The 24437-nt window shown below is 38.4% G+C and overlaps 1 protein-coding gene across 5 annotated transcripts in view; it reads right to left on the bottom strand.

Annotated features, from left to right (window-relative positions):
- Nucleotides 1-216: 216 nt before the first annotated feature.
- The window catches only part of ccser1 (coiled-coil serine-rich protein 1), a 78887-nt gene continuing 54666 nt past the window's right edge, over nt 217-24437 (bottom strand). The window contains exons 11-13 of one of the 5 annotated variants that reach the window (XR_014028974.1): nt 19671-19706; nt 2108-2237; nt 934-953 (exon numbers count right to left, since the gene is read on the bottom strand). Coding sequence is in view for 4 of the 5 variants with exons in the window: in XM_081349512.1 (XP_081205638.1) it covers nt 456-953 (498 nt within the window). In the remaining variant the exon portion in view is untranslated. Of the gene's footprint in view, nt 954-2107; nt 2238-19091; nt 19378-19670; nt 19707-24437 lie in introns of those variants that run through there. The other 4 variants (XM_081349515.1, XM_081349516.1, XM_081349513.1 and 1 more) reach the window with 4 other exon arrangements.

Here is a 24437-nt window from a genome sequence, read left to right as displayed (position 1 = left end):
AGTTCCCAGTAGAGCTTCTGGCCAACTGGTTAAATTAACCAATTTATACTTGAATCTGGGGCTTGGCGAGTGTTAATGTTGGACCCTGAATTATTTTCAAAGATATAAGGGAATGCAAAGACGCTGACATCCTCTCTAGCATATTAGCAGAACTGTACAATGTGATGGTGTTATGGGTAAAACTCATTAGTGGACCGTCAATCTAAAGTACTTATCAGAGCAGCATTTCTTCAGAAGGTTTAAGTAGTGCAGACAATGGATTGGTTTTGACACTTAATAAAGATGACGAGTTTAACTCCACAAAGGATAATACGAGTCTTGGTGTTCGTTTGAGGTTTTAGAGGAAACATAGCCTTGAAGGTAACTGAGTGCATGTGGGTCTGAAGGTACTCGTTGTCACTGAGGAACTGCATCAAGAGTTCATATCCATCTGAGGCTTGTGTCACTGTGTGTTTTTAACCTTCCTGCTGAGCAAGAGCCTGCAGATCAGCTGTATGGATAGAGTGCTGTAGGAAGACGTTCTTTCGGCTGTACATGTGTAAAGACAGAGGGCCACGGGGCGGCTGACCAAGACGGCCGGTAAAAGAGGACTGAAGCCTGGGAATAGGCCCCCGCTCGCTCCGCAGCCCCCGCTCGCTGTCCGAGGACAGGCTGCGTGAGGGACTGGCCTTGCTGGGGAGGCTCACGCTGCTGCCGGCCACCGCCCGAGGGATCTGAGACGGTCCCAGGTGCTCCGTCTTCCGTAGCCCAGTTACCTCAGACATGGACTGCCCAACTTCAGCTCTTCGTACCAGCTCCCGCACGCCTCCTCCATTGCAAGGTCTCTCTTCACATGGTCGACTGAGCAGGTCTGCAGCGAGCGTTCGCGACACCCTTCGCTCCCTTGTGAGGCTGCTGTTGCTGCTGCTGGGAATGCTGATATTTTGGCCTGTGGGTCGACTTGGATGGATTGCCTGTTGAAACAAGATGGGAAAGTGAGAGAAAATTAAGCCACTCAATTTGCTGACATTTTGACAAAGCTTCCTTGGCGGTCTAGAACCTTTTCTAATTGTTTCCAGACCAACTGGAACTCTGCCTTTTTTAGGAAGAGGAGGCCAAAGACACACATTGTGGGGAGGTGGCTCGAGAAAAAGCCTGCGCTGAGGAGTTTGAGCCACCTGTTCATTTCGCACACAACACTGCTTCTTCCTTACATAACTGGCCCTCAAACATAACTGACTCACAATGCTGAATGAGTACGGGGGAAATATTGCGCATGAAAAAGAAATTAGCTGCAAACTCAAGAGTGATTGTTTGATTCACGCTGTAACTCAACGTGTAACTCAGACTGAGCTGGCAGCCAGAAAGTAATACTTGATGCTAATCGGCATTTCACAAAGTGAGAAAACCTAATTAAGTGTGATGTGGCTAATGTGGGAACTTCAGCTGTGACGTGAAATTGAATTTAAAATAGAGTCTGTAATTGAATTTGTACATTATGGGGCAGTTGAAAGGCGTTGAGAGACTCACATGCCAATGCAGGTGAGAAAGGGGACATGCGTCCCACATGTCCTAATCTTATTTTATCATTTACGGTGTAAAATGTCTTTGTTTACCTTCACACTACATTTACACTTCCAAGTAATGCCAGGACGCAACATTATTTCCTTAAAACAAGCCCACAAACAATTCTGCAGTTCCAGTTCACGAACAGCACAATCAAATCCAATGTCTGATTTAAACTGGTTTTTAAAGTGTTACCCCTAAATCAACAATCTTTGCATCCTTCCATTTGTAATATTAAGAAATTGGGATTATAATAGGCCATTTTTCTTAATGTTAACTCGTAAGCATTCTTTCAGTTATAAATCATATTGTCTGCCTGAATAATTTGTCTAAAGCAGTGTATTCCATTTATTCTGTAATGTTTACTATTATTATTACTGAACATTTTCAGATAAATAAATACATAAATATTGTGCCATTTAATTTTTGGTCTTGGCCTGGCTGTTATAATAATTTGTATTTTTACTTTATATTAAATAAATAAATAAAAATGTTATTGCCATCAACATTTCTTATATTGTTACTTTCAATATTTATTTATTTGTACCCACATAAAACACACCTTTTAATCTGTCATTGGGCAAGTTTACAGACACCATGATAAGAACCGTGTTTGGGAACCGCAGCTTGAATTTTCAATGTCTGTGTCCTCTCAAGTACTCTCTGCAGCATTCACAGTGCAAATTCAGGCCCTAGCAGACATAAATGCATCAGATGGTGACAGAGAGAGAAAAATTTGGTACCTGCACTGGAAAAAGGCCAGAAATGCACACACACACATTCACAACTACAGAGTCATCTGGAGGAAAAACAGCAACCGGAGTAAATCAGACTGATTTAACGGTCGTAATCCATTTGGGTCTTTATTAGCCTGTGAAAAAGCTGGTCCTGTGCTAATGGCACGATTCTGTTAAAAGCCCTCCGGCTGATTATATGCAGTAGGCTGGAAGTAGCAGGATTCAGGCTGCTCATTTTCCACACTTCAGCACACCTACATACACATACACGCTCACGCACACGTCTGCAACAAGCAACTGTTGCAAAGAGCCACGTAGTCTAAGCTGCAGGCAACGGACAGTAATCCTTGTGTATTATGTACAGTGCCGGACTGATAACTGAGCGCAGAGTACAGATATCTAGTTATGTATTACATAAAAAAATCCACTCAAGCAAGCACGGCTCACTCTCGTATTCTCAGAAAAAATTATATGTTTGGAGAGAGAAAACAAAACCACGGCACTTCTCGTCAGTCTCGACAGACAAGAATGTATTTCTTTGTTGTTGTTTTTTTTTTCTCAGAATCATGTAAAATAAATAGACAATATGAATCTCAGAGGTTTTCTCAAATAAACATGATAAAAAAGGAACACTGCAGTTTCAACTCTGAATTTGTGTGGTGGGATCGTATTTAGAAGAGTATGCTCGTCTGTTCATCTTTCAAGAGAAAACTTGCGTTAAATACACCGAGACGCACCTTTGTAATCGCTCTCAATCAGACAACAACGCGACGGTAAACACTTAAGCGCATTTTGGAGCACAGCATGCTGCTCTCTTTTGTCACAGTCTTCCAGGATCTATATTCAGCCAATGAGGGGCACAGGCGTATGTTGTCTGCTTGCACATCCTGAAACTCCATCCATCTGAGCCCAAGTTAAGATGATAAAGAGTGGCTTTGAGAGAGAGAGAGAGAGAGAGAGAGAGAGAGAGAGAGAGAGAGAGAGAGAGAGAGAGAGAGAGAGAGAGAGAGAGAGAGAGAGAGAGAGAGAGAGAGAGAGAGAGAGAGAGAGAGAGAGAGAGAGAGAGAGAGGATGAAGTGCCACAGTCTGAGGGTGCTTAAAGACAAATGTGTCCTCCTCGCCAGCGGCTGATTACAAACCGCCCCTGGATGCTTTTAATGAGCTCATGGGCTACCACGACTGCGACTCTTCCTCAGCACCTCACGCCATGCTTTGACACATGAGCTCTGAACGGATGTGCAAAAATACATATTTTCATTATTTAAAACAAATCTATTATTAAAGTCAATGGAGCTGTCTACATGATCTAGTTGTGATTTGGTGTGCTCTTTTGTAGTAAAGAGTATAAATGTAAAAAAAAAAAAAAAAAAAAAAAAAAAAAAAGGACTGACTTGATCAAAAATACAGTAAAAATAGTAATATTGTGGAAAAAGTATTTAAAAAATACATTTTAATGTTATGTATTTCTGTGATGTTAAAGCTGAATTTTCAGCAGCCATTACTCCAGTCTTCAGTGTCACATGATCCTTCAGAAATTACTTTATTATGCTGATTTGCATAAGAGACTCGTCGTCTTCTTCAATAATTTCAATAAAAGTAACTTGAAATCAAAATATTTTGTAACATTGTAAATGTCTTTACTGTCACTTTGATCAATTTAATGCATCAGTGCAGAATATATATGTAAAAATAAAATAAAAATTTGAATGGTAGTGTATATGGACTAATAGCTACAAGTAAATTAAAAATCAAATCAAATATCAGCCATGAATTAATATGGTCACAATATGCTGTGTATCTCCATTGAAAACAGAGACGTTTGAATCTAAAAATGGCATGAACTAACAGTTATTCAACAAAAACTCAGGCTAAACAACCTTGTATTGAACAAAACTAGAAGAGTTCATTCAATTTTATTTTACCTATGACACAAATATTGTAAACGGCAAATGATCTGAATTCTGACAGTATAGCTGCCCTGAAAGTTCTTGTTCAAGTTGATAGATTTGTTACATAAGCGTTTTTGACAGGCCTTTTGACAGCACATTAAAGCATAAGGCACTCTCAGCGTGATAAAAATCTCTTCTGAGAAATTGCAACTCCTTGCTTATCCTTGCCAAAAACCAATGAAAAATAAAAAAAAAATCTAGATAACCTAGTTGAACTCACAAACCGACTAATCGTTCAGCTGGCGATTAACAGAGCATCCTGACCCGTCCATTGAGCACTGCTCCTCTGCAATGGGAATAAGAGGAAAAAATGTCAGCTACAAAAAGAGACCACAGATTGATGTGCGCTGAAATGGTTATCGATTGAAAAAGATTGATCGATATTTGAGGGTTAAAAAAAAGAGGCTCCCAAAAAATATAAAAACAAAATGGATGGTGGCACAGAAGAAAAAAGAAACCGAGACAGTGAAGATGTGAAAGAGAAAGAAGAGGAGTTGAAAGACAATGTAAAAGCAGGCGTGCGGGGTGGGGCGCTCCATTCAGCGAGTTTCGTGTGAGCCTTGTTCCTAGATGATGAGGCATGATGGAGGCTGGATTTGATGTGTGGAGTAACTGAGCACACTTCAAAGACTTCCCCCCCTATTGAGCCCCTCCAAAAGCTGTCAGCTTTAGGGAAGATAAGATTCTTTACAGTCCTTGTCTTGTTCTCTCTGACAGCACAGGACCTGGATAAACAATAACGGGAAATGTATATCAAGAAGCGGAGGGGAAAAAATCCAAGTGAGAGTGAAAAGATAAAGGGAGGAAAGAGACCAAAAAAAAAAATCATAAATTGAGTTTCTATCAGATATGGTGGCAGATGTCTTCAGAAGCTGATGAGATTGTTGCAACCGCCTGGGTGTCATCGTAAAGCCGCAGCTGCCTGTTTAAGGACCGTCAGCTCCATGAAGTAAGTTTGTTTGTGGCTTCCCACAAAAACATACGTCACATAACTTAAGTGTCATGAGCTGACTTTGAATCAACATGACGAAACACACAAAGCAATTGAGGAAACCTACCAGCACCTCACGTTCCAGCTGGTTCTATTCAACCAGCCTCTCCAGATTAAAACTTTCTCAGAGATTTGCTGTCCCAGAGTGCAACGGACAAAAATAACAGTCTTTTGTAAGGCTTTCTGAGCCGAGCAGCCCATAAGCAACCTGGCATGATGCATGATTTTCGCTCCATCTGGGGCGATGGTGGCGTGGAGGCTGAACATGATTCATGGTGCCAAAGGTTTGAGAGCCCTCAGGCTGTATTGCTTTCTGTATCTTGTCCGCTGGCATCCATTTGGTCCGGTGTCACTCTGTGGAGTGGTGAACTGTCATCATCTCATGGCTGCTAATGTCAAGCCGGGCTGAGGACTCAAGCTAAAATCGATGTGATGACCTGTTCTGCGTGGCCAAGTCCCAGACTTTTATGTCAGGTGTGAAAGTATATGAGGACACATCCTCAAGCCAAACAAGTCACCTGTGATGACACGGAAGAGGAAGTCCCATCACACTAACAGGACTTAGTGTGTGTGTGTGTGTGTGTGTGTGTGTGTGTGTGTGTGTGTGTGTGTGTGTGTGTGTGTGTGTGTGTGTGTGTGTGTGTGTGTGTGTGTGTGTGTGAGCATCTGGGCCTAAGTGAGAAGATTGGAAATGGAAATGAAAAATTTTAAATTAAAAGATGCAGAAACAACATTTACCTGGTTAAACTGCAAATTGCATAACAGTTACAGTTCCTTTAATCAGCACTGGGACATTTCACTGTTTAAAATCATCTCATTCATAATCACGGCATTCCAGACCAGAGTATGTGAGTGGTACCGAATGGAAGCAAAGAAGAGTACATCAACTGATTGGCCAGTTTTTTTTTTTTTTCTGAAATGCAAGTTGTTCAATACATGCTTTATGCATTGTTGTGCACCATTCAGAATTGAGTTCCTTAAATAAAGTGTTGATAAAGCTTTGTTTAAAAGGTTTGAAAAAGTTTACAATGCCACTTAAAGAAACTTGTTTTTCATATTTTATCAAATTTAATTAAATAACTTTTGCAAAACCATGAGGAAGAATACAGCATTTCTCAAAATGAAATACCTATAATAAATTTCTTTGAATTACGGGTTCCAGAAGTAAAAATCCCATTCATTCTCTCCATAGGGGAATTACTTTTTTTACGGTAACTCTGCCCACACTATTTCAACTTATTTCTTAAATAATCATATTTAACAGTGGAATTACCCATGATTCCAAAAAGAAAATCTGCACCAATCAGAGAATCGAAAACAAACAAATCGTTAGCACACTCCCATTTTTGTCAATTTCCCTACAATCTCATATTACTTCAATATGTTTATATAAGCATATTTAGCAATAAACAAAATATACTGTTTTTATATACAGAACATCTTTAAATTTCTCCATTTATGTATTTCTCCATGAATAATTTGCCGTTCATGCTACTTCATAGGATTGTTGTTCTTTCCCTCATTAAAGCTATTAAGTACACAGTCTTGCATCTTTGTGTTTTTGTCAGATTTTTATATCCATCCACCTCATAGGAGGTTGGTTTGGCTCATGGATTATAACTTAAAAAATTCCTTTCCTGTCATTTAAATTCGCCTGTAGGTCAATTCAAATTCCAAGCCAATTCTTTGAATGTGAATCTTGAATATTTAGTATTGATTTGAATATCAAAGTATATTGAGGTATTGAATGCAACAGCTTGCTGGTGTGATACTGCTGTGCTTAATCGAAAGTTTCACAACATCATCATCAGCCTTTACTCTTCAAATCTTCTTCCTCAAAGTGGAAGATTTTCAAGTCTGCCAAAGCAGACAACTGTAATTATTTTTTAACGAGGCAATTCAAGTTTGAATATTTCATGAAGATAGATAAATGTTCTCAGCACCATCTCTATTTACCAATGTTTTTTTTGGATGAGTGCTGTGTTTGGATACAGGATTGAAAAGCCACTTCATGGCAAGCATTACTGGAGTGTGGGCTTGTGCTTTCCCCTCTAAAACACCTGTGAAAACTGTTGTCTGACCCACTACATTTCCCTGAGGCCCTCATCTCTTATCAGTAGTGCACGGACTGCTGGAGGGCTTGCCTACTTCACAGCACCTCATTTCTCACACCAGTACATCCTACATCCGCGTCAGACACACACACTCATTCGTTCTTTCTCTCTTTAAAGGCCTTAGGGCCATCACAAAGCCTACACTGACTGGACAAAAATGCATCTTTAAAATCCACCCAATACAGACTGTCTTGTATTGTTTACTCTTCCTGTGGCAATTTTGAAGAAAGCTTTCCTTCCTGTTCAGCTGCAACGGTGGGTGGGTTGGGACATGCTACAAGAAACATTTTCAAAAAGTTTCCAGATTTCATTGTGCAGGTTTAGTCATCATTATAGTACTCTGTGAGCTCGAACAACTTCAGCCAAATTTGTTTTTGTTATTGTCACTGTCACTAAAAATGACTAAAAATACCAAAGAGCTGATATATAAAGTTTCAATTAAGTAATTTTACAAAAGCAATAGTGCTGTTGATCTAAATATGAAGAATTAATGGGAAGAGTTAATAAAGACTTCTGGCTATATTTTTTTTTTTTGTCTGCACCAATAAAAACATTCCATAGTAAGCCAAAGCATCAATCTTTTGCATGGTGCCAAGCACTCCATATAGGAAAGCAGAGAACAGTCTGTCCTTCGCGGCTCTCCTGAGCAGAGCTGTCAAAATGTCACTCGCCGTCAGGTGACTCAGTGAGTGAAAGGAAAGATCGCCCTGTCGACGCTATTCTCATATCAAACTCATCTTGAGGGCTCTAAAGTCAGAGCCCCTGCCGCCGGCTACTCAAATACACACACGTCAGTCCGGTTCAACACAAGGACCTTATTAATTACCACTAGTGTACCTACTGAGAGACCCTTGAGATGAGCAGGACAGAGAAAAAGAAATGAGGACAGGTGTTCCTAATGCATCTGCATGCACTTCACCTCATCTCTGATCATAAAACTGCATTAAATTAAAAGTAGTACTACTGAAAATGTCAACAATTTGGTGGGAAGAAAAAAAAAAGTGAAAAAAAAAAGTCTTACACACACACACACACACACACTATTGAATGTTTCAACCAAATAAACTAAAATAAATAAACCGATTCGAGTTAACACCGATTCTCTCCTCCCAACCACAACTTAGTTTTTGTTGCTCATATCTTAATGTACTTGCAACTCCAAAACACACGTGCTCCCTTGACAATTTCACCATCCGAGAAAGGTTTTTTGTGTTTCGTCAAAATATGAGCAACTCTAAATGAAGCTTTGGTTGCAGCCTGTGACTTTTTAGCGGGTCTTGTAAAAAAAGATTGCTGCCTGCTTAATGTTGCTTTCATCTCACTAACTTTTTCTTTTCTAAGTGATGTACCTGGTGGATAACGGACGTTGAAGGTCTTGTGGGTTGTGGTGAAATGTCTCTCCGCATTGTGTCTCTTGGCAACCGCAATGCTAGCTCCACAGATGAGGCATACAGCTTTATCTTTAACGTTAGTGAAGAGGAATTCTGTCTCCCACTCCTTGTTTAAATAATGTCTTTTTATTTTTTTGGCGGGCGACTCGCAGACTCCATGCGGGCTACCAGGTGCCCGCGGGCACCATGTTGGAGACCACTGGACTAGAGTAATGGCTGCAGAAAATTTGTCTGTCAATGTGTTACATTTTAAAATATATTAAAATATAAAAGTTATTTTAAATTGTAACAAATGCAATCGTGGTGATCATAAAAGATGATTAAAAAAAAAAAAAAAACCTTACAGACCACAAACTTTCAAATGGTCCTGATAATGCCAACATGAACCTAATAGAAATATTATTCTATAAAATCCATGAAAGCTTAAAAAGGCATTTTAAAAATGTGAAAATCAAACTGCTGTTAGCATTCAGAATCAATTTGAATCATTCTGAATTCACAAAAGAATGCTTCTAAATTAAATTGACCAATTAAAAGGACCAATGAAATCAAAATCGTTGTCAATCCAAAGATTCACAACAGATTACTCAGTGTATAGTACGAGAGTATTTTAATATGAAAGTGTGTGGGTGGCTTGTCTCATTGAAGACGCTCCACATTAAAAACAAAGACAATTTTTTCCTATCAGATTTTCCTGTTCTGCATATTAATTCTCTGTATTTGTCGGCAAAACATTGCAACGTTGCACCTCGAGGCATTTGTGAATGTGCAGATTGCAAAGGACTTGTTCATTAATATTTATGCTTTAGCTATTTTCATTAACACTGCAGTAAATTGTTATATGAGATTTAGAGGGCTTTGGCCCTCAGTATCTAAGAGCTGATATATTCACAGAACACGGCAGAAGAACCCCAACGCTTATCTGCCGGGGTCCCATCGCATTAAGCTTGAGAGCAGGAAAGACCCTGGCCTTTACAGAAGTGGTGCTTGTGGTGTATGAGCGCGTCACACCTCACCCTGAGCCTCTAACAGATCCAGGAGAGGCAACTCACAGTGCACCTGCCCTACTTTAGTGTGAATAATGAACCTGAGGTGTCCTGAATCTGTCCACTGGTGGGGGGAGAGGTGCAGATCTACTCTCTCAGCTGGCCATGGCCGCTCACTATAGAGTGGTGATGGATATGCAGTCTCATCTCTGGGCACAGAGCCAGGCCGAGCCTGGACACACGAGAGTGCACACACACACACACACACACACACACACACACACACACACACACACACACACACACACACACACACACACACACACACAGGTAACAGTCCACAAGATGCTGCATCAGTTAGCAATGCTGAGTGTGGGATAACCACGGATAGGGTGCCAAATCTAGCCACAGGAATGAGGCACACAGAAGTCCTTCTCAACACAAAAGTGGTGTTCCTGGAAGCGTGCCGACAGCTTCATTTCCCATGACGGGAATATGCAAAGTTGATCAAATCATGCCGTATCAGAGGAGGACGTTCTTTTAAATTTCGAATGATTGCCTTCATTTCCCTCATTCCCTCAGAGACCCTCGACTGGTTCTCAAGGACAGATTATGGGCTGGGCCGAAGGGGCCTCTGACTGCCAGTGGGCATCGAGCTGAGATAAATGCTGAAACAAGCCACTACAGATGTAAAATTGAGACAGATAGATGAATGGGGCTAGGACGTGTGACGGTGAAGGTTGGCAGAATGTGAAAAGAAGAAGTGAGAAATGTTCCTCACTCCACCACCAGCATAAACACCTTCTGAACACCTTATACTGATTCTGATACACTTAAGGTAATTGCAACTTTATTTTTTGTATTTTTGATATCATGCAATTGTCTATTAATTTTTCATATTTGTTATACAATTACTCATTACCCTAACCCATTACAGAGAGCTTCAGACTTACTTGTGGCAAATGTGATTAAAAATGCCAAAAAAACTAATTGTTTTAACAAATGAACATTCAAATATTCTAATATAAATATATACAATTGCTCATTGTGTAGCATAGTAAAGTCCACAATGTGATGTTGAATTGACTGTAGGGGAAAGTTTGTTTGAGAGTAAAAAGGTGAGTCAAATCAACAAAATATTTGACCATAGGCAGAAATATTCTTGCAAAATAAGAGTGTCAATCAAGGTCACAAAAGCAATAACTACCAAACAAAACTGTAATAAGTAATCATGTAGTTTTTGAACCAAGCTGGAGTCCTGTTATCTTGCAATTGCAAAAACAGGGCCTCCAGTGAGGCTTGTTCTCCAGACCCTCACAGGACCTTGCTTGTTCAAAACTGTAAACGTTCTGTCATTTTCTACAGTAAGCAGCAGAGGCATCCTGGGGTAAATAACTTCCTCAGCAGCTCTGCCCACTTCGACAGACAGTGTTCTGCAGTGATATATTGAGCTAATGATGTGCTCGAGGACAATGAATAAAATACTGATGCAATAAAAGCTCACACGTTCATTTACCTTCTTTGTGTCTATAATGTGAACTTAATAAGCAACTCTCCATGAAGAAATAAATCCAAATCTCAGTTTAGTTGTTTTTTTTTTTTACTAGAAACATAATTAGAGGAAGAGTGTATATAATATAGTCCAGATGAAAATAGGCCCTGAGCAGTTGGAGAATGAAGCTGAGAGGAAATGCACAAACATTTTCTGTTTCAATGAGCATTGAGATCTTCTTGCATGCGGTGATTAAACACGGTGTAGGATGGTGCAGATATAAACCATTTGTCATTCTGTATCCCCTGACATAATCTCCAATAAACATACCCACCATTAAATGACGATCAAGAATCTGATTTTCCATCTTTCATACTACTTATGCATATACTGTGATGCTCCTTAATCTGTTCTTATCACATATCTGACATAATTACCTGGATATCTACAAGAGAAAATGTATTTGCTTTATTTCGACATAGGCCAACAATACTGTAATTGCTTTTGAGTATTTATGCTTGATGAGATACATCATGGCTCGGGTTTCAAAACCTAGTGAGCTATCTCGCTGAGTACATAGGGAGCTGCCTTCTAAGGGAGCATCTTAAACTGATATGAAGCAATCTATATAAGGTGTAACTGACTCCCTGTTGATTTAAATACAGGCAATGCAAGATTAACATACGATACTTTAAGACACGTTCAGCTTTGCAACCATGCACAGAATACTTTTTAAACATTCAAAATATTTTGAAAACAAATTGTAATAATATTTTACAATATTGCTGCCTTAAATTTTGGCCAAAATAAGGTACCTTAGTAGGGAGCATGATTGCAGTTGCCTGCCTTGAACTGCCTTTGATGTCTATGGAGGAAACTCACTAGTGTTTGAAACAGAAGTTATAATGTACTGTATACTGCCAGTAAATGTCTATTCTCAGCTACAAACAGATTTAGACAGGATTGGTCCCCAAGTAAATTTAACGGAACAACTTTTACCTAATTTAATTTCCAACCAAAGTATAACTTTTGGCAAAATTGCTTTTTAATTCAATATTCAAGTTTACGGTAAAGAAAAATGATGCAATTTCAAACAATATTAAATAACTAAGAAAATTAAGTTACTAACATTGATTATTCTGAACAGCTGCTTTTAATAAAAAACAACAATTAATTAACTAAGACACATTTTTGTCCAGAACAACAATCTGAATTGATTTAAAAGTCAAATATATTATAGCTGAGTTCTATGCACAGTTTTTACAATAATCTAAGCCAACTCAAAGGTAACTAGGCCAAGCACAAAGCAGAAAACGCTCCAGGTGTTATCCACAGCTGCAAATCTTTTTCTCCTGCCCAAAGTGTTCAGAGTGTCTACAGATAAAGCATACTGCAATACCCTGGACAGGTAAGTTCTCACAGAGACGCACAATTCGGCCACAATTACAGTTTGCTCGCTCTCTCTCTCTCTCTCTCTCTCTCTCTCTCTCTCTCTCTCTGTCTCTCTCTGCTTTTCTTTGCTCTAGTCTCACTGCAGTCCAGAAAATAATAGAGTGCTAATTAATTTCTAAATCCATCCTATTCTCAGAGATGAACAAACCTAAAATCTTGCTTTTGATGAATGTGCCGATTGCAGTGGTTTTCAATTACGATCCTCAAAAAAGCCCCATCATCAACGCATTGTCGTCAGTTAATCGGCACGCAAGTACTATACGACAACTTTGTTCCACACTTCTGATTTAAACTAATGAGTTCTTGATTTCTTGAGTTATAAATAACAATGATTAACTGAATATTTAATAGGAAACAAAAAAAAATCTGATGTTTTCATATTTCATCCCAACATTTCAATTATGCGAATGAGCAGAAAATAATCTACTTTAGCCAACAAGTTTCTGAGGAAACACACTGGCTTCTGAGAACATCATGTAAAAGCATAACTAACAGAGATTTGTTTATAAGGCTTAGGCAAATCTACACTATTGTAACAGAGGACAATGGGAGTGTACATTTTACAGTTATTTTTAAGCACAGGGATGAATAAAAATATTTAAATGAGTTTATACATTTAAAATATATGTAATTAAATAAATGTTATATAAAATCAATATCTAAAATGTAAAATAAATTATCAAAAGTGAGAGTAAAGACTTCTACAGTACATCGTTTAAATAAATGTTATATAAAATCAATATCTAAAATGTAAAATAAATTATCAAAAGTGAGAGTAAAGACTTCTACAGTACATCGTTTCAAAAAAAATATTCAAAGAATCCTTAAAAAAAAAACGATCATCACAAGAATATTAAGCAGCACAACTGTTTTAAAAATTGATAAGAAATGTTTCCTGAGCATTAACTGGGCATATTAGAATGATTTCTGAAGGATCTCGTGACACTGAAGACTAATGGCTGACTACAGTAGTAATGAAGACTAACGAAGACTAGTAATGGCTGCTGAAAATGTTACTTTGCAATCATAGGAATAGATTATATTTGAAAATACATTCAAATAACAAACAAAAAAAGTTCTTTGATATTGTAATATTTCACTGTTTTTACTGTATTTTGACCAAACAAATGCAGTCTTGGTGAACATTAAAAACTATGAGGCACACAGTGCGAAAAAGCACATCTAGGCAAATATAAAAAGTTCAGACTAGGCAAATACACTATCCTGAACAGCAATCAAATCGAGCTTCAAAACACCTTGACATGTATGGGACGGTGGGCTTAAAAAAAAAAAAAAAAACGCAGATGCACCGAGAGAAAACGGCGTGTCCATATCAGCAGTTCTTCATACATGACTGCTCTCTGAAGATACTGGCAAGCATTTAGAGCAGTATGGAGCGAGCAGCAGGTCGTGTTCTATAAACGGCAAGGCTAGATTATGGTTGAAGGCAGGAACCAAGCAACCACCATAATCCTTTAAACCTGACATGTAAATGTACAGTTCCTTCACAAGCTAATCAAAATTCATACGGGACACAGAAGTGTAACAAGCAGCACCTCTCTGCATACAATCGAAACTGCAAAAGGATCACGGCCGAGCTCGGCTGCCAAACTAGAGCAGAGCTGAGGGAAGCGGTTTGGAGACATCACAGCATGGTTAGGCTACAGATGGCTGCGTGAGATTTTAATAGGATCCATATGGAGACAGGTATCCAGCACAGCCGTTTGTTTAAAACTCGTAGATGCACACTACAACTCTGGGTGAGAATGCACTTGGGATTTTGATGGACTAGCTCATTTTTTTCTTGAGGCAGTGTTAATATGCTCCAGAAAGTTAGAAACATGGCTGCGTGGTTTCAAGTATAACCTCACTATTAAATAAATGAGCTACTCGAGGGACCAACAAGGTGGTCTTGGCAATTTAGAAATAATGATAAAACAGTGCACAAAATGCTGAAGTCATAAATAAGAAGCATTAAAAAGTTTTGTGCAAGGATTGCACAGACTAATAACTCAATGTACCTGATTCGTTCCACATGCATGTGATTACACAAGCAATTTCAGGGATCATCAGTAAGGAATTATCCACTTCATTAGTCTTGTGAAGTTAAAGAGATAGTTCAGCCAAATATTAAAATTCGGTCAGTATTTATTCACCTCAAAACCCCTATCATTTTCCTTTTGGGGTGAATTTTTTCTCTTTAAGCTCACCTTTCAACCAAATGAGAATCTAAGATAAGGTCTATATATGGCAAATATCCAGGGCAAAACGGCTCATTTCACATAGCCCGTCTCACAAGACTGTAATGGACTTCATTTAAAACAACCGATATGAAATCAATTACATCAATGGCCATCCTTTGAATGATTTACGCAGGGAAACTACCGAGAACCACTTTTTATTAAAGAAAATAAAATCAGCGCAGGCCCTTGACGCTTCAATTGAGGGTTATTAAAAGTAATATCCCTGATAAGACAAAATATGTATAATGTTGGTACGGAGAGTATAGAAACCCATCTGTCACTTGCTTAGTTTAAATTTAATGATAAAATTCACTTTAATTCCTCCAACAGCAGCTGCCCAATAAACAGAGGTGCTGGTGGGAAAGATAAATTATTATTATTATAACCGATTTTATTAATACACTGTTTGTTCTCACATAGTTATTCTTTATTATTACTCTTTTCACCCATTTTAAAATAACATAAACTATGAAATAAAACATGCATGGAGGTTATATGCAATGAAGAAAAAAAAAAAAAGAGAAACAAATTCAATCAAGTGTGCCCAAAACATTTGACTGGTAATGTGTGCGTGTCAACAGAAAATAAGCCAATGTTTCTGACACTAATATTTTATAACACACCATCGCACACAAAAATAAGCTACTATCCGAGATGACTGACACATGATATTTGATATAATTAATTATATATATATATATATATATATATATATATATATATATATATATATATATATATATATATATATATATATACTAGAGGTGGGCATAGATTAATTTTTTTAATCTAGATTAATCTAGATTAATTTTGAAATTAATCTAGATTAATCTAGATTAAAATGGCTCATTTGAATTCTGCTGAAGGCATTCATAATATGTGTGCTACCCAAATAATGACTATAAAAGTAAGTCTTTGAGAACGGGTTTCTCAAGTCAGGTGGCGCATTAGACCAGGGGCTCATCTCCTGTTTCCAAAATGCATCACAAACTGCTTGAGAAAGCTGTTCTACTCACTGTAAAAGGTTACTACTGTACTGTTACCCTCCGTAGGCAACATTAGGTAGGCCTATGTTATAATCAACTAGGCCTACTATAGGCTATCAATTAGGGATGGGCGATATGGCCTAAAATCTATATTGTGAAATACATTGCAGCCTCTTGCGACAACGAATTATGTTGTATACTTACAGTTTTGCACAATATATGTTCTCAAAACTACATACACCCTTTAAAAAAATACATTTGGCAGTTGTTTAGCAGGGTCTGTGTAACCTGTTCTGAAATGGTTTTATTATAATATACTGTATATGTAGTTTTGAGAACATATATTGTGCAAAACTGTAAGTATACAACATAATTTTGCAGATAAATAAATTGAAGTACACTAGCTGCAGAGACTTAAGTAGCCTACGTATTTTCCGCACTATAAGGCGCACTTAAAAGCCTTTCATTTTTTCAAAAAACGACAGTGCGCCTTATATATATGGACCTGGCGCCTTATGTTAATGTCTGTAAAACAACCGCTGACTTAAAACCTTGTTTATACTGTCGGCTGGCACCGGAGCGCGAGCCTCCGCTGACTGCGCGCGCAACTCTCCAAACAGACGAGGCATTTATACTTGACACAACTGTTTTGTTTTAGACTGAACACCAGACCATACAACTGATTTAGACGCGCAAACTGGGTGCCGGTGTGATGATGAGATGTACTAATATCCGTCTGCTCGGGCAGATTCGGCTCAAGTCGTGCATCTTCTGATGCGGAGGCGCGCGCGCTGTTAAGCCGAATCTGCCCGAGCAGACGGATATTAGTTTTTTTATTACCTTCGCGCTCATGCGGACGCGTCGAGTATAAACAGGGTTTTACAGCTCAGCCACTTGTTTTTTTTTTATATTTTTTTGCAAGTGGAATATCTTGGTTTACATTTCGACTTTGGATGTGATCTTAGGCTTGAAAAGGTTGGTGACCACTGCATAACGCAAACCCAGTCAAACGTTTGACTGCAGTATCTTCTATATGCGCCTTATAATCCGGTGCGCCCTATATATGAAAACAGTTCTAAAATAGGCCATTCATTGAAGGTGCGCCTCATAATCCGGTGCGCCTAATAGTGCGGAAAATACGGTAGGTCTAATGTTTATTATAGCTTGGAGCTTATGAAACCCCAAATTTAAAATTAGAATATTGTCTAACTGATGTCTTTTCAGTTAAAAAGAAACACAACAACGATTCTTAAAATCGGGCGTAGACAGAGATTATGTGTTAACGTTACACCACTTAGATATATTGGAATGGGAATAATACGCGCGCGCTGGTATTCAGTGATATAATGTTTCGTTTTGAATTTGAGGTGGTAGAACAGATTAGTCGTGTGTACTTACCAAACCGTTACCCCACACACTCTGTCTATAGTTTGCTGCTGTTTGTCGGACGGCTTAAATCTGAACCAAGTCCAAATAATGGATGTTGCAAAAGATGTTGATCTTTTTCACCAGCTTATACTTTCAGCCGTGTTTACTTAAGATGATGACGAATATGCGCTGCAGCCGCGGGTTTACCTCGCGGCCGCGGGTAGATTGCGTCATCATAGCTTGTGTAGTTGAGTCATCTTCCAACCCAACTTGGAGAATAGATCAACGGCGATATTTTTTTTTATCGCGCGATAAGAGTCTCGCGTAACGCCGATAACGGCCCACCACTAATATATACACACAGCGGGGGAAATAAGTATTGAACATGTCATCATTTTTCTCAGTAAACATGAAATTTTCACCAGATGTTGGTAACAACCCAAGAAAGCCATACATACAAAGAAACAAACAAAAATAAGTTCAGAAATTAAGTTATGTGTAATAATGTGAAATGACACAGGGAAAAAGTATTGAACACATGAAGAAAGGGAGGCGCAAAAAGTCATGGAAAGCCAAGACAACTGCTGAAAACTTACAGAAATTAATAACAGCTGGTTCAGTCCCAAATGATGGCCTACAAAAAGGTCTCATTGCCAAGGTGTCACACAAGACACATCTCATGATGGATAAAAGCAAAGAGCTGTCTCAAGACCTTCGTAACTTAATTGTTGCAAAACATAATGATGGCATTGGTTATAGGCGCCATTCTAAGCTTCTGAATGGTCCAGTGAGCACTTTTGGTGATCTGGTGAAAATTTCATGTCAATAGCACCTTTGGAAATATATTTACTGAGAAAAATGATGACGTGTTCAATACTTATTTCCCCCGCTGTATATATGTATATATATATATAAATATCATGTGTCAGTCATCTCGGATAATAGCTTATTTTTGTGTGTGCGATGGTGTGTTATGAAATATTAGTGTCAGAAACACTAATATTTACACTAATGGTTTCACTAATATATTATACATATATACATATATGAAACCATTAGACTCAACAAACAGGCATTCATACTTCACTTGTCCAAACTCTTTTAAATATTCATTATGCACGACTGCAAGTCACTTTTCTCCCTTTAAGTCAGCTATTACATCAATGCCACAACCATATTTGTCATGCTTTCACTTGGGTTGACAAAATCTGTCAGTCATCTTCACCAGGGCAACCCTCTGAAACATGGTACAGCATAAGTGCAAGATCGTAACTCATCTTTTTGCTTCTCTTAGTACAGTACAAAAACCGTTCTACCAAATATGTAATACCAAACGCCAAGTTTTTGAAATCATAAACGTAATTCCATTACATGTGCCCTTGAGCTTTGACAGCGGAAGTATCGTAAAAGTCTAAAGATCGTAAAGTATTTTAAGCAGCACTAATTTCACCGGTTTGGTATTTTACCAGTGGAGAAGGGGACATGCAGTGGATCAATACAGGCAAAATCTTGGCATCTCTCCTTAAAAGACTTCCTGAAATTATGGAACAGTGCCCACATACCTTCAAGTTAACTTTACAATACATCTTTCCATCCAATGACACTTCATACCTCACCAAAACAACACAGACAGCAGATTTATGCACTTTACTGGTACCACATTACTCCATTAGCTCGATTGCATTACGGGTACAAAATGTTAATATTTTCTCCGACTACCATTAACAGCTAAAACCACACGTTAGAGAAATGCAAAAGCAAAGCCGACAGGTCTGACTTTTTCCTGCACCTACTGTGCACCCACTACACGATGCAGATATAGCAGACAGAAATAAATATAGGTGTGATTTGCAGTTTATTGACATTTTTTTCCCTGTAACAGCGTTGGAGGTTTGCTCTATAAATATGTATATGCAAGTCTTCCTCGATTTCACCCATATCGCTCGCAAATCTGGGCTTTAAATGACTGTCCGACGTCTCCTTCGGCAGATATTCGCATCCACCGTTTTTCTATCTGTCATGTTTTACCGCAATGCTCAATGTCAAGCTTACACCGCAGGTTGGTGATTTGCATTATTTGTGACAAACTCAACAAAAGCGAAAGCAGTTCCCACAAGCGCCACCTGATTTGGGTAAAAAAAGACAGATGAATCTGCAAGTGTGGATTAAAGTAAAAGCAAGCAATCAACATGTCCCCAACAGAGACGATTAGGACAGAGCTGATAAGATTAGCACGCAACAATAACCGTAATTTCATATACAGCTCCACGGCAATTAAGACATTTGCGTGTTATTATTTGTTGATGCAATTTAAAAGCTCTGTGGGTTCCCTCAATTAGCCAAGGTGAGGATTGGTGGATGAAGACGCTTGCCTTTGATTAGAGACAGAGCAGCTCTACACAGAAATACACCCTACCTGCATTGTGCTGCCGGCGCGGGCTGCTTCTGTTTACTGCACCCATGGGAAGAGAAAGGGGAGAGGGGAGAACAAAACAACATGGAGACAGATGAACATGATGTGTACAAATGACAGAAAGGAAATTCAGTGAAGTGGAGGGAAAAAATCTAAAGCTTCACATGCTAACAAAAAAACAATGGCTTGTGGAGGTTTTGCAGATACAATGCATTAGCGCTTATGTAGGTATAAACAGAAGATGTAAAAATTATTTGGATAAAATTTAGACCGTGATGATGGGCAGCGAGGGGGGTGGTGGGTGGGGAGGGGGTGTAGAATGAGAACGAAAAGGCTGGAATGGATATAATTAAGTCACGGTGTTTCTCAGTGCATTTCATTTATTCACTGAACAAAATGTCAGGTACAAGAGTTGGACAAAAAAAGGCTTGAGCAATTTTCAACAACCAGGTAGTAATTCACGATAAGATATCTGCAACAATAAACGGTATTGAGTTTTGGAATTGAATTATGATAATTTGAAATGGCAAATATTTTAGAAGGGGACTCCAACAGCACTAATCTGCACTAAATAAAGACAAATGCAATTTACCAATTTCCGTAAACCTGATTAGATGCTACAGGGAGCAAATTGTATTTAAATATATATGAGAAAGCGAAGAGAGAGAGAAATAAAATGGATAATTCCTACATTCGTTCATCTTATCTAAATTGTTTTAAAGGTTAATAAAACAGTAATGAGCAAAGCAGGAGTTTGGGAACGTGTTTGAAAACATGTTACAGGAGTCTGACAGTGAGATGGAGAGGCTGGGAAGTGAGGCAGGAGATGCTAGAGGAGGCCGTGGGAGGGTGACTGTGTCACATTGTGGCATGGATGGAGAGAGAGAAACTTGAGAGAAAATATCACTGCCAAGAATAACAAGGGAACTTGAAACAACCGCAAAAATGGTAATCTGTCCCGCGCCTTAATAAAAGAACGCAGAGGTGAGGCTGGTCCATAAATTATTTCCCGTACTATCGAATGAAATCCAGATGAAGACGGTGTGAACCCTGCTACTCCAGTAAATTAATATATTCATTGATTTCTGGAGTCTGTAGGAAATGGTAAGGCCCATATTGCAGCATTACATTGCAGGACCAAGTGTCCTTCAACCAATAACATATGCTGAACTCAACATGCGTGCAGATGAATTAATTGAGGGCGTAAATGGTTCAGTCGATCTAGTCTGCAACAATTAAATTGGTAATAATAAACAATGAAAATAACTGCCAGTCAAGTTCACTGATTATTTGAGTATTTGTGACACCACTTTAAACTAGCAATTCCATTAGACATACACACTTTGATGATATTGTAAGAAAATAATGATACAATCTCTTACATTGGACATGGAAAGTGAGTAATCAAAGATTCAAACATTCTGTCAGCATTCACTTACCCTTATGTCACTCCAAACCTGTATGACTTTCTTTGTTCTTTGGAACACAAAGGAAGATAAATTAATGAACATCACATTTGTTGAATTCATTGGCAGTACACTGTGACTCACTTTAATGTTTAAAAGACCCTAGTGTGCCAGCAAAAAAGTTCATGTGGTTTACTGATAATTTTCCAAGTGCTCCAGGTGGTTTCAATTCCACACAACTCACCATATTGATCCTCAAATGGCAATTTTAGTGAAAAACAACCTGATATATAGTAGATTTTTAGTGGCCACCATGGTTATTCTATGCGGAATCCAGAACACTCCAGGCCAATAGGTGGCGGAAATGGGTCTTCTATGTTGGTTTGCCATTTACCATTAAAACAACAGAATATACAAATCAATGTTAATTACATTATTTCTCTTTGTGTTCCACAGAAAGAAAGCAAGTTTGGGACGACATATAGTAGTTCATAAATCATTCACTCACTCTTAAAAAGTAAGTCAGTGAGTGAGTGAGTGAGTGAGTGAGTGAGAGAGAGAGAGAGAGAGAGAGAGAGAAAGAACAAAAGAAAGAGAGAATGAAATCATAACTGAAATATTAAATCAAATCACGTCATACAATGGGTTGAACCCCCAGTGGTTGAGGGTTGGTAACTTTGATTACTTAAAAGGTTCTGCAGCTTTCAAACTGTGAATTTTATTTTTAAATTGATCAAAATAGTTGTTAGCTGCAGCCCTAAATATATCCTCAAATCAGCACACAATGAAGAGACTGCAAATCAGCTGTATCATATTCATATTGCAAAGGGTTGGACATATAACCAGAGATCGTGCAAAATCAAATCTGTTTCCTGGGCAGCCAGGGCTGAGGAACGTGACTTTTCTTTCTCTGACAGACGAAATCAACGGCATGGTTGGAGAGCAACTTCGATAAAAATAAATGTGCGTTTCTAATCCCTATTACCGCTGAATGTCACTGTTTATATAATTATTTATTAACTTCTTTATTGTGCCGCAACGTTCCTGCCTCTCCTGGCCATCTGTCCATAGTGAGGTGTTGCATGTGCATTCTATTATAGCAGCCCTGAAGGGGGCCGAATAGGCTGGGCCTGCGCTCACCTTCTGCTAATGGTGGAGAACACCCTGCGGGCAGTCTCCAGTCGGCCTTGTCCACAGGGACTCAGACCTTCTGTCGGGGCTTAGGATCACAGTTTTTACCTTGACAAAGTTATCATGGACATGTTTGTACAGGCCAGCAGAGCAAAAAACAACAAACTAAAAGGTCTGCAGAAAGGACAGAAAAGGTGGCCTCCTTTCCACAGAAAGCCAACAAGAACATATTTGAAAATAAGAGTGACATGTAAAACATAAAGTTGCACGATTCTGGATATATTGAGAAACAAGATGTTTTGTTTCAAAATCAAAATCGTTTTCTATCAAAAAGTGAATTGCTGCAGTCAATTTAAAAATGTTTAATTAATTTGAATGAATTATAAAAATAAATAAAAAACAGTTTGAATGAATGATTTAATGACTCACTTGTTTCGTGACTGAATTAATCAGCGTTTTTGAACGAATCACTTGAATGAATGATTTCAAAAGGTTATTTGCTCTATTTTGATCGCTATAGTAGACATCAGTGTTTATAAACTTTTATCCCAGTACTTCACAGAAATAATGTTACTATGTGGTTGAAAAGACTGTTTGTGAAGCTGTTTGACACTAGAACTGCCATGGCGGTCATTTTGACCGTTTTGAATTTTATCTGCAATAACTTTGTTGAAAAAATAGATAAAATCCTGCTGGTACCTGACTTTTCCTAAAAATGTCTGTATTTTCATTTAAAATGTTTTTCATATAAATTACACATAAGGCAAAAAAACAAATGAACATATTTACCTATTTCGGCCATAGACGGTCAGATTGACCGCACTGAATTTTGCGGTATTATTATGCATATACCTGAATATACACAACAATAAAATGTGTTAAAAAATACACAAAACATATTCCACAACAAATCATTTAAATGTAATGATATTCAGAACAGAACAAGAATGAAAAAATAACTATAAAAAGGCCAAAATGAAATAGGCTACTTTCAAGCGAAAGTCAACTTTCAACATTTGCGATGTATTTGGATGGTAAATTATTCTTTATTATAGGCTTTGTACTTCACTCACGTTCCAATATCGACGGAAAAAATCATCCTCTTCACATGCGCAAAATGGTACGAATTGTAGGCTATACGACTATATAAACAGAGCAGTGGAATTTTTATATGTTAGGTTGACTATTTTATTATTATATTTTATTATGGCTATAATGAACAGGCTGCGATGTCAAGATTGCAATGCTGGAATATGGTGTGTGTGTGTGTGTGTGTGTGTGTGTGTGTGTGTGTGTGTGTGTGTGTGTGTGTGTGTGTGTGTGTGTGTGAGACGCGGGCGCGATCGAACAGTGTAAACATGAAAACTGGCTGCTCCGTCATTTTGTTCAGGACATCGGATATTATTATTTATAGATGCATTATTAAACTTGTTTAAATGTACAGTTTGGTGGTGTTTTGTTTTTAAAAGATATCCTAATACAATAAATGCATTAATCTCTCAATTGGGTATTTATCATTAAAGATATAGAGTTTGGAATCTAGCGGTCAAAATGACAGATGCGGCAGTTCTAGTAGTTATGGAATTCTGGCACTTCTAGTGTTAATACCCTCACATGACAACTGCTCTCTCTGGCTCAGCGGCAGTGCCAACACAGATCTGAAAGTTCCGATGTGATTTTGTCAAAGGTTTAATAGACACAGGAGAATTTCTGTCTGTTTCTGGGTGTTTGTATCGAGATCGCAATCTTTTAACAATTAATCGTGCATCTCTAACGTTACCATTCATTACAAAGTACGGACTTGCCTTGATGCCCTCTTGAAACTTACTTTCTAACATTTCGGACACACCCACGACGTTCGTGAGCTCCAACTACTACCCACTGGTGCATGTTCTCACGCTACAGAAGCACCCACACACTCTCACTCCACCTGATGCTTCTTCAACAGAAAGCCCAGATGGAGAGCCATTCTAATGACTCTCTCTATTAACCTCAGCAGAACTCTAAATCTATATATCCCTTTTGTGTTACACCTAATCTATTCTCTTTTTGGCGGTCTTTCAAGCGCACATCTCTTGCTCTCCCACCATCCCTTCTCCCCCATCTCTTTCTTTTTCACACGATCTCTCTGTGACTACTGTATGGGTTTTCTAGAGTCGAGATTCAACGTGATTATTTATTTATTTATTTGTTGGTCATATTCAACCGTAAATAAACAGAGAAAATGTAACTG

This window comes from Scardinius erythrophthalmus (genome assembly GCF_964197995.2).
Source record: "Scardinius erythrophthalmus genome assembly, chromosome: 20".
In the NCBI taxonomy this organism is placed as follows: Eukaryota; Metazoa; Chordata; class Actinopteri; order Cypriniformes; family Leuciscidae; genus Scardinius; species Scardinius erythrophthalmus.
Note: the sequence above shows the minus strand (reverse complement) of the source record. Positions and strands in the feature narration are given on the sequence as shown.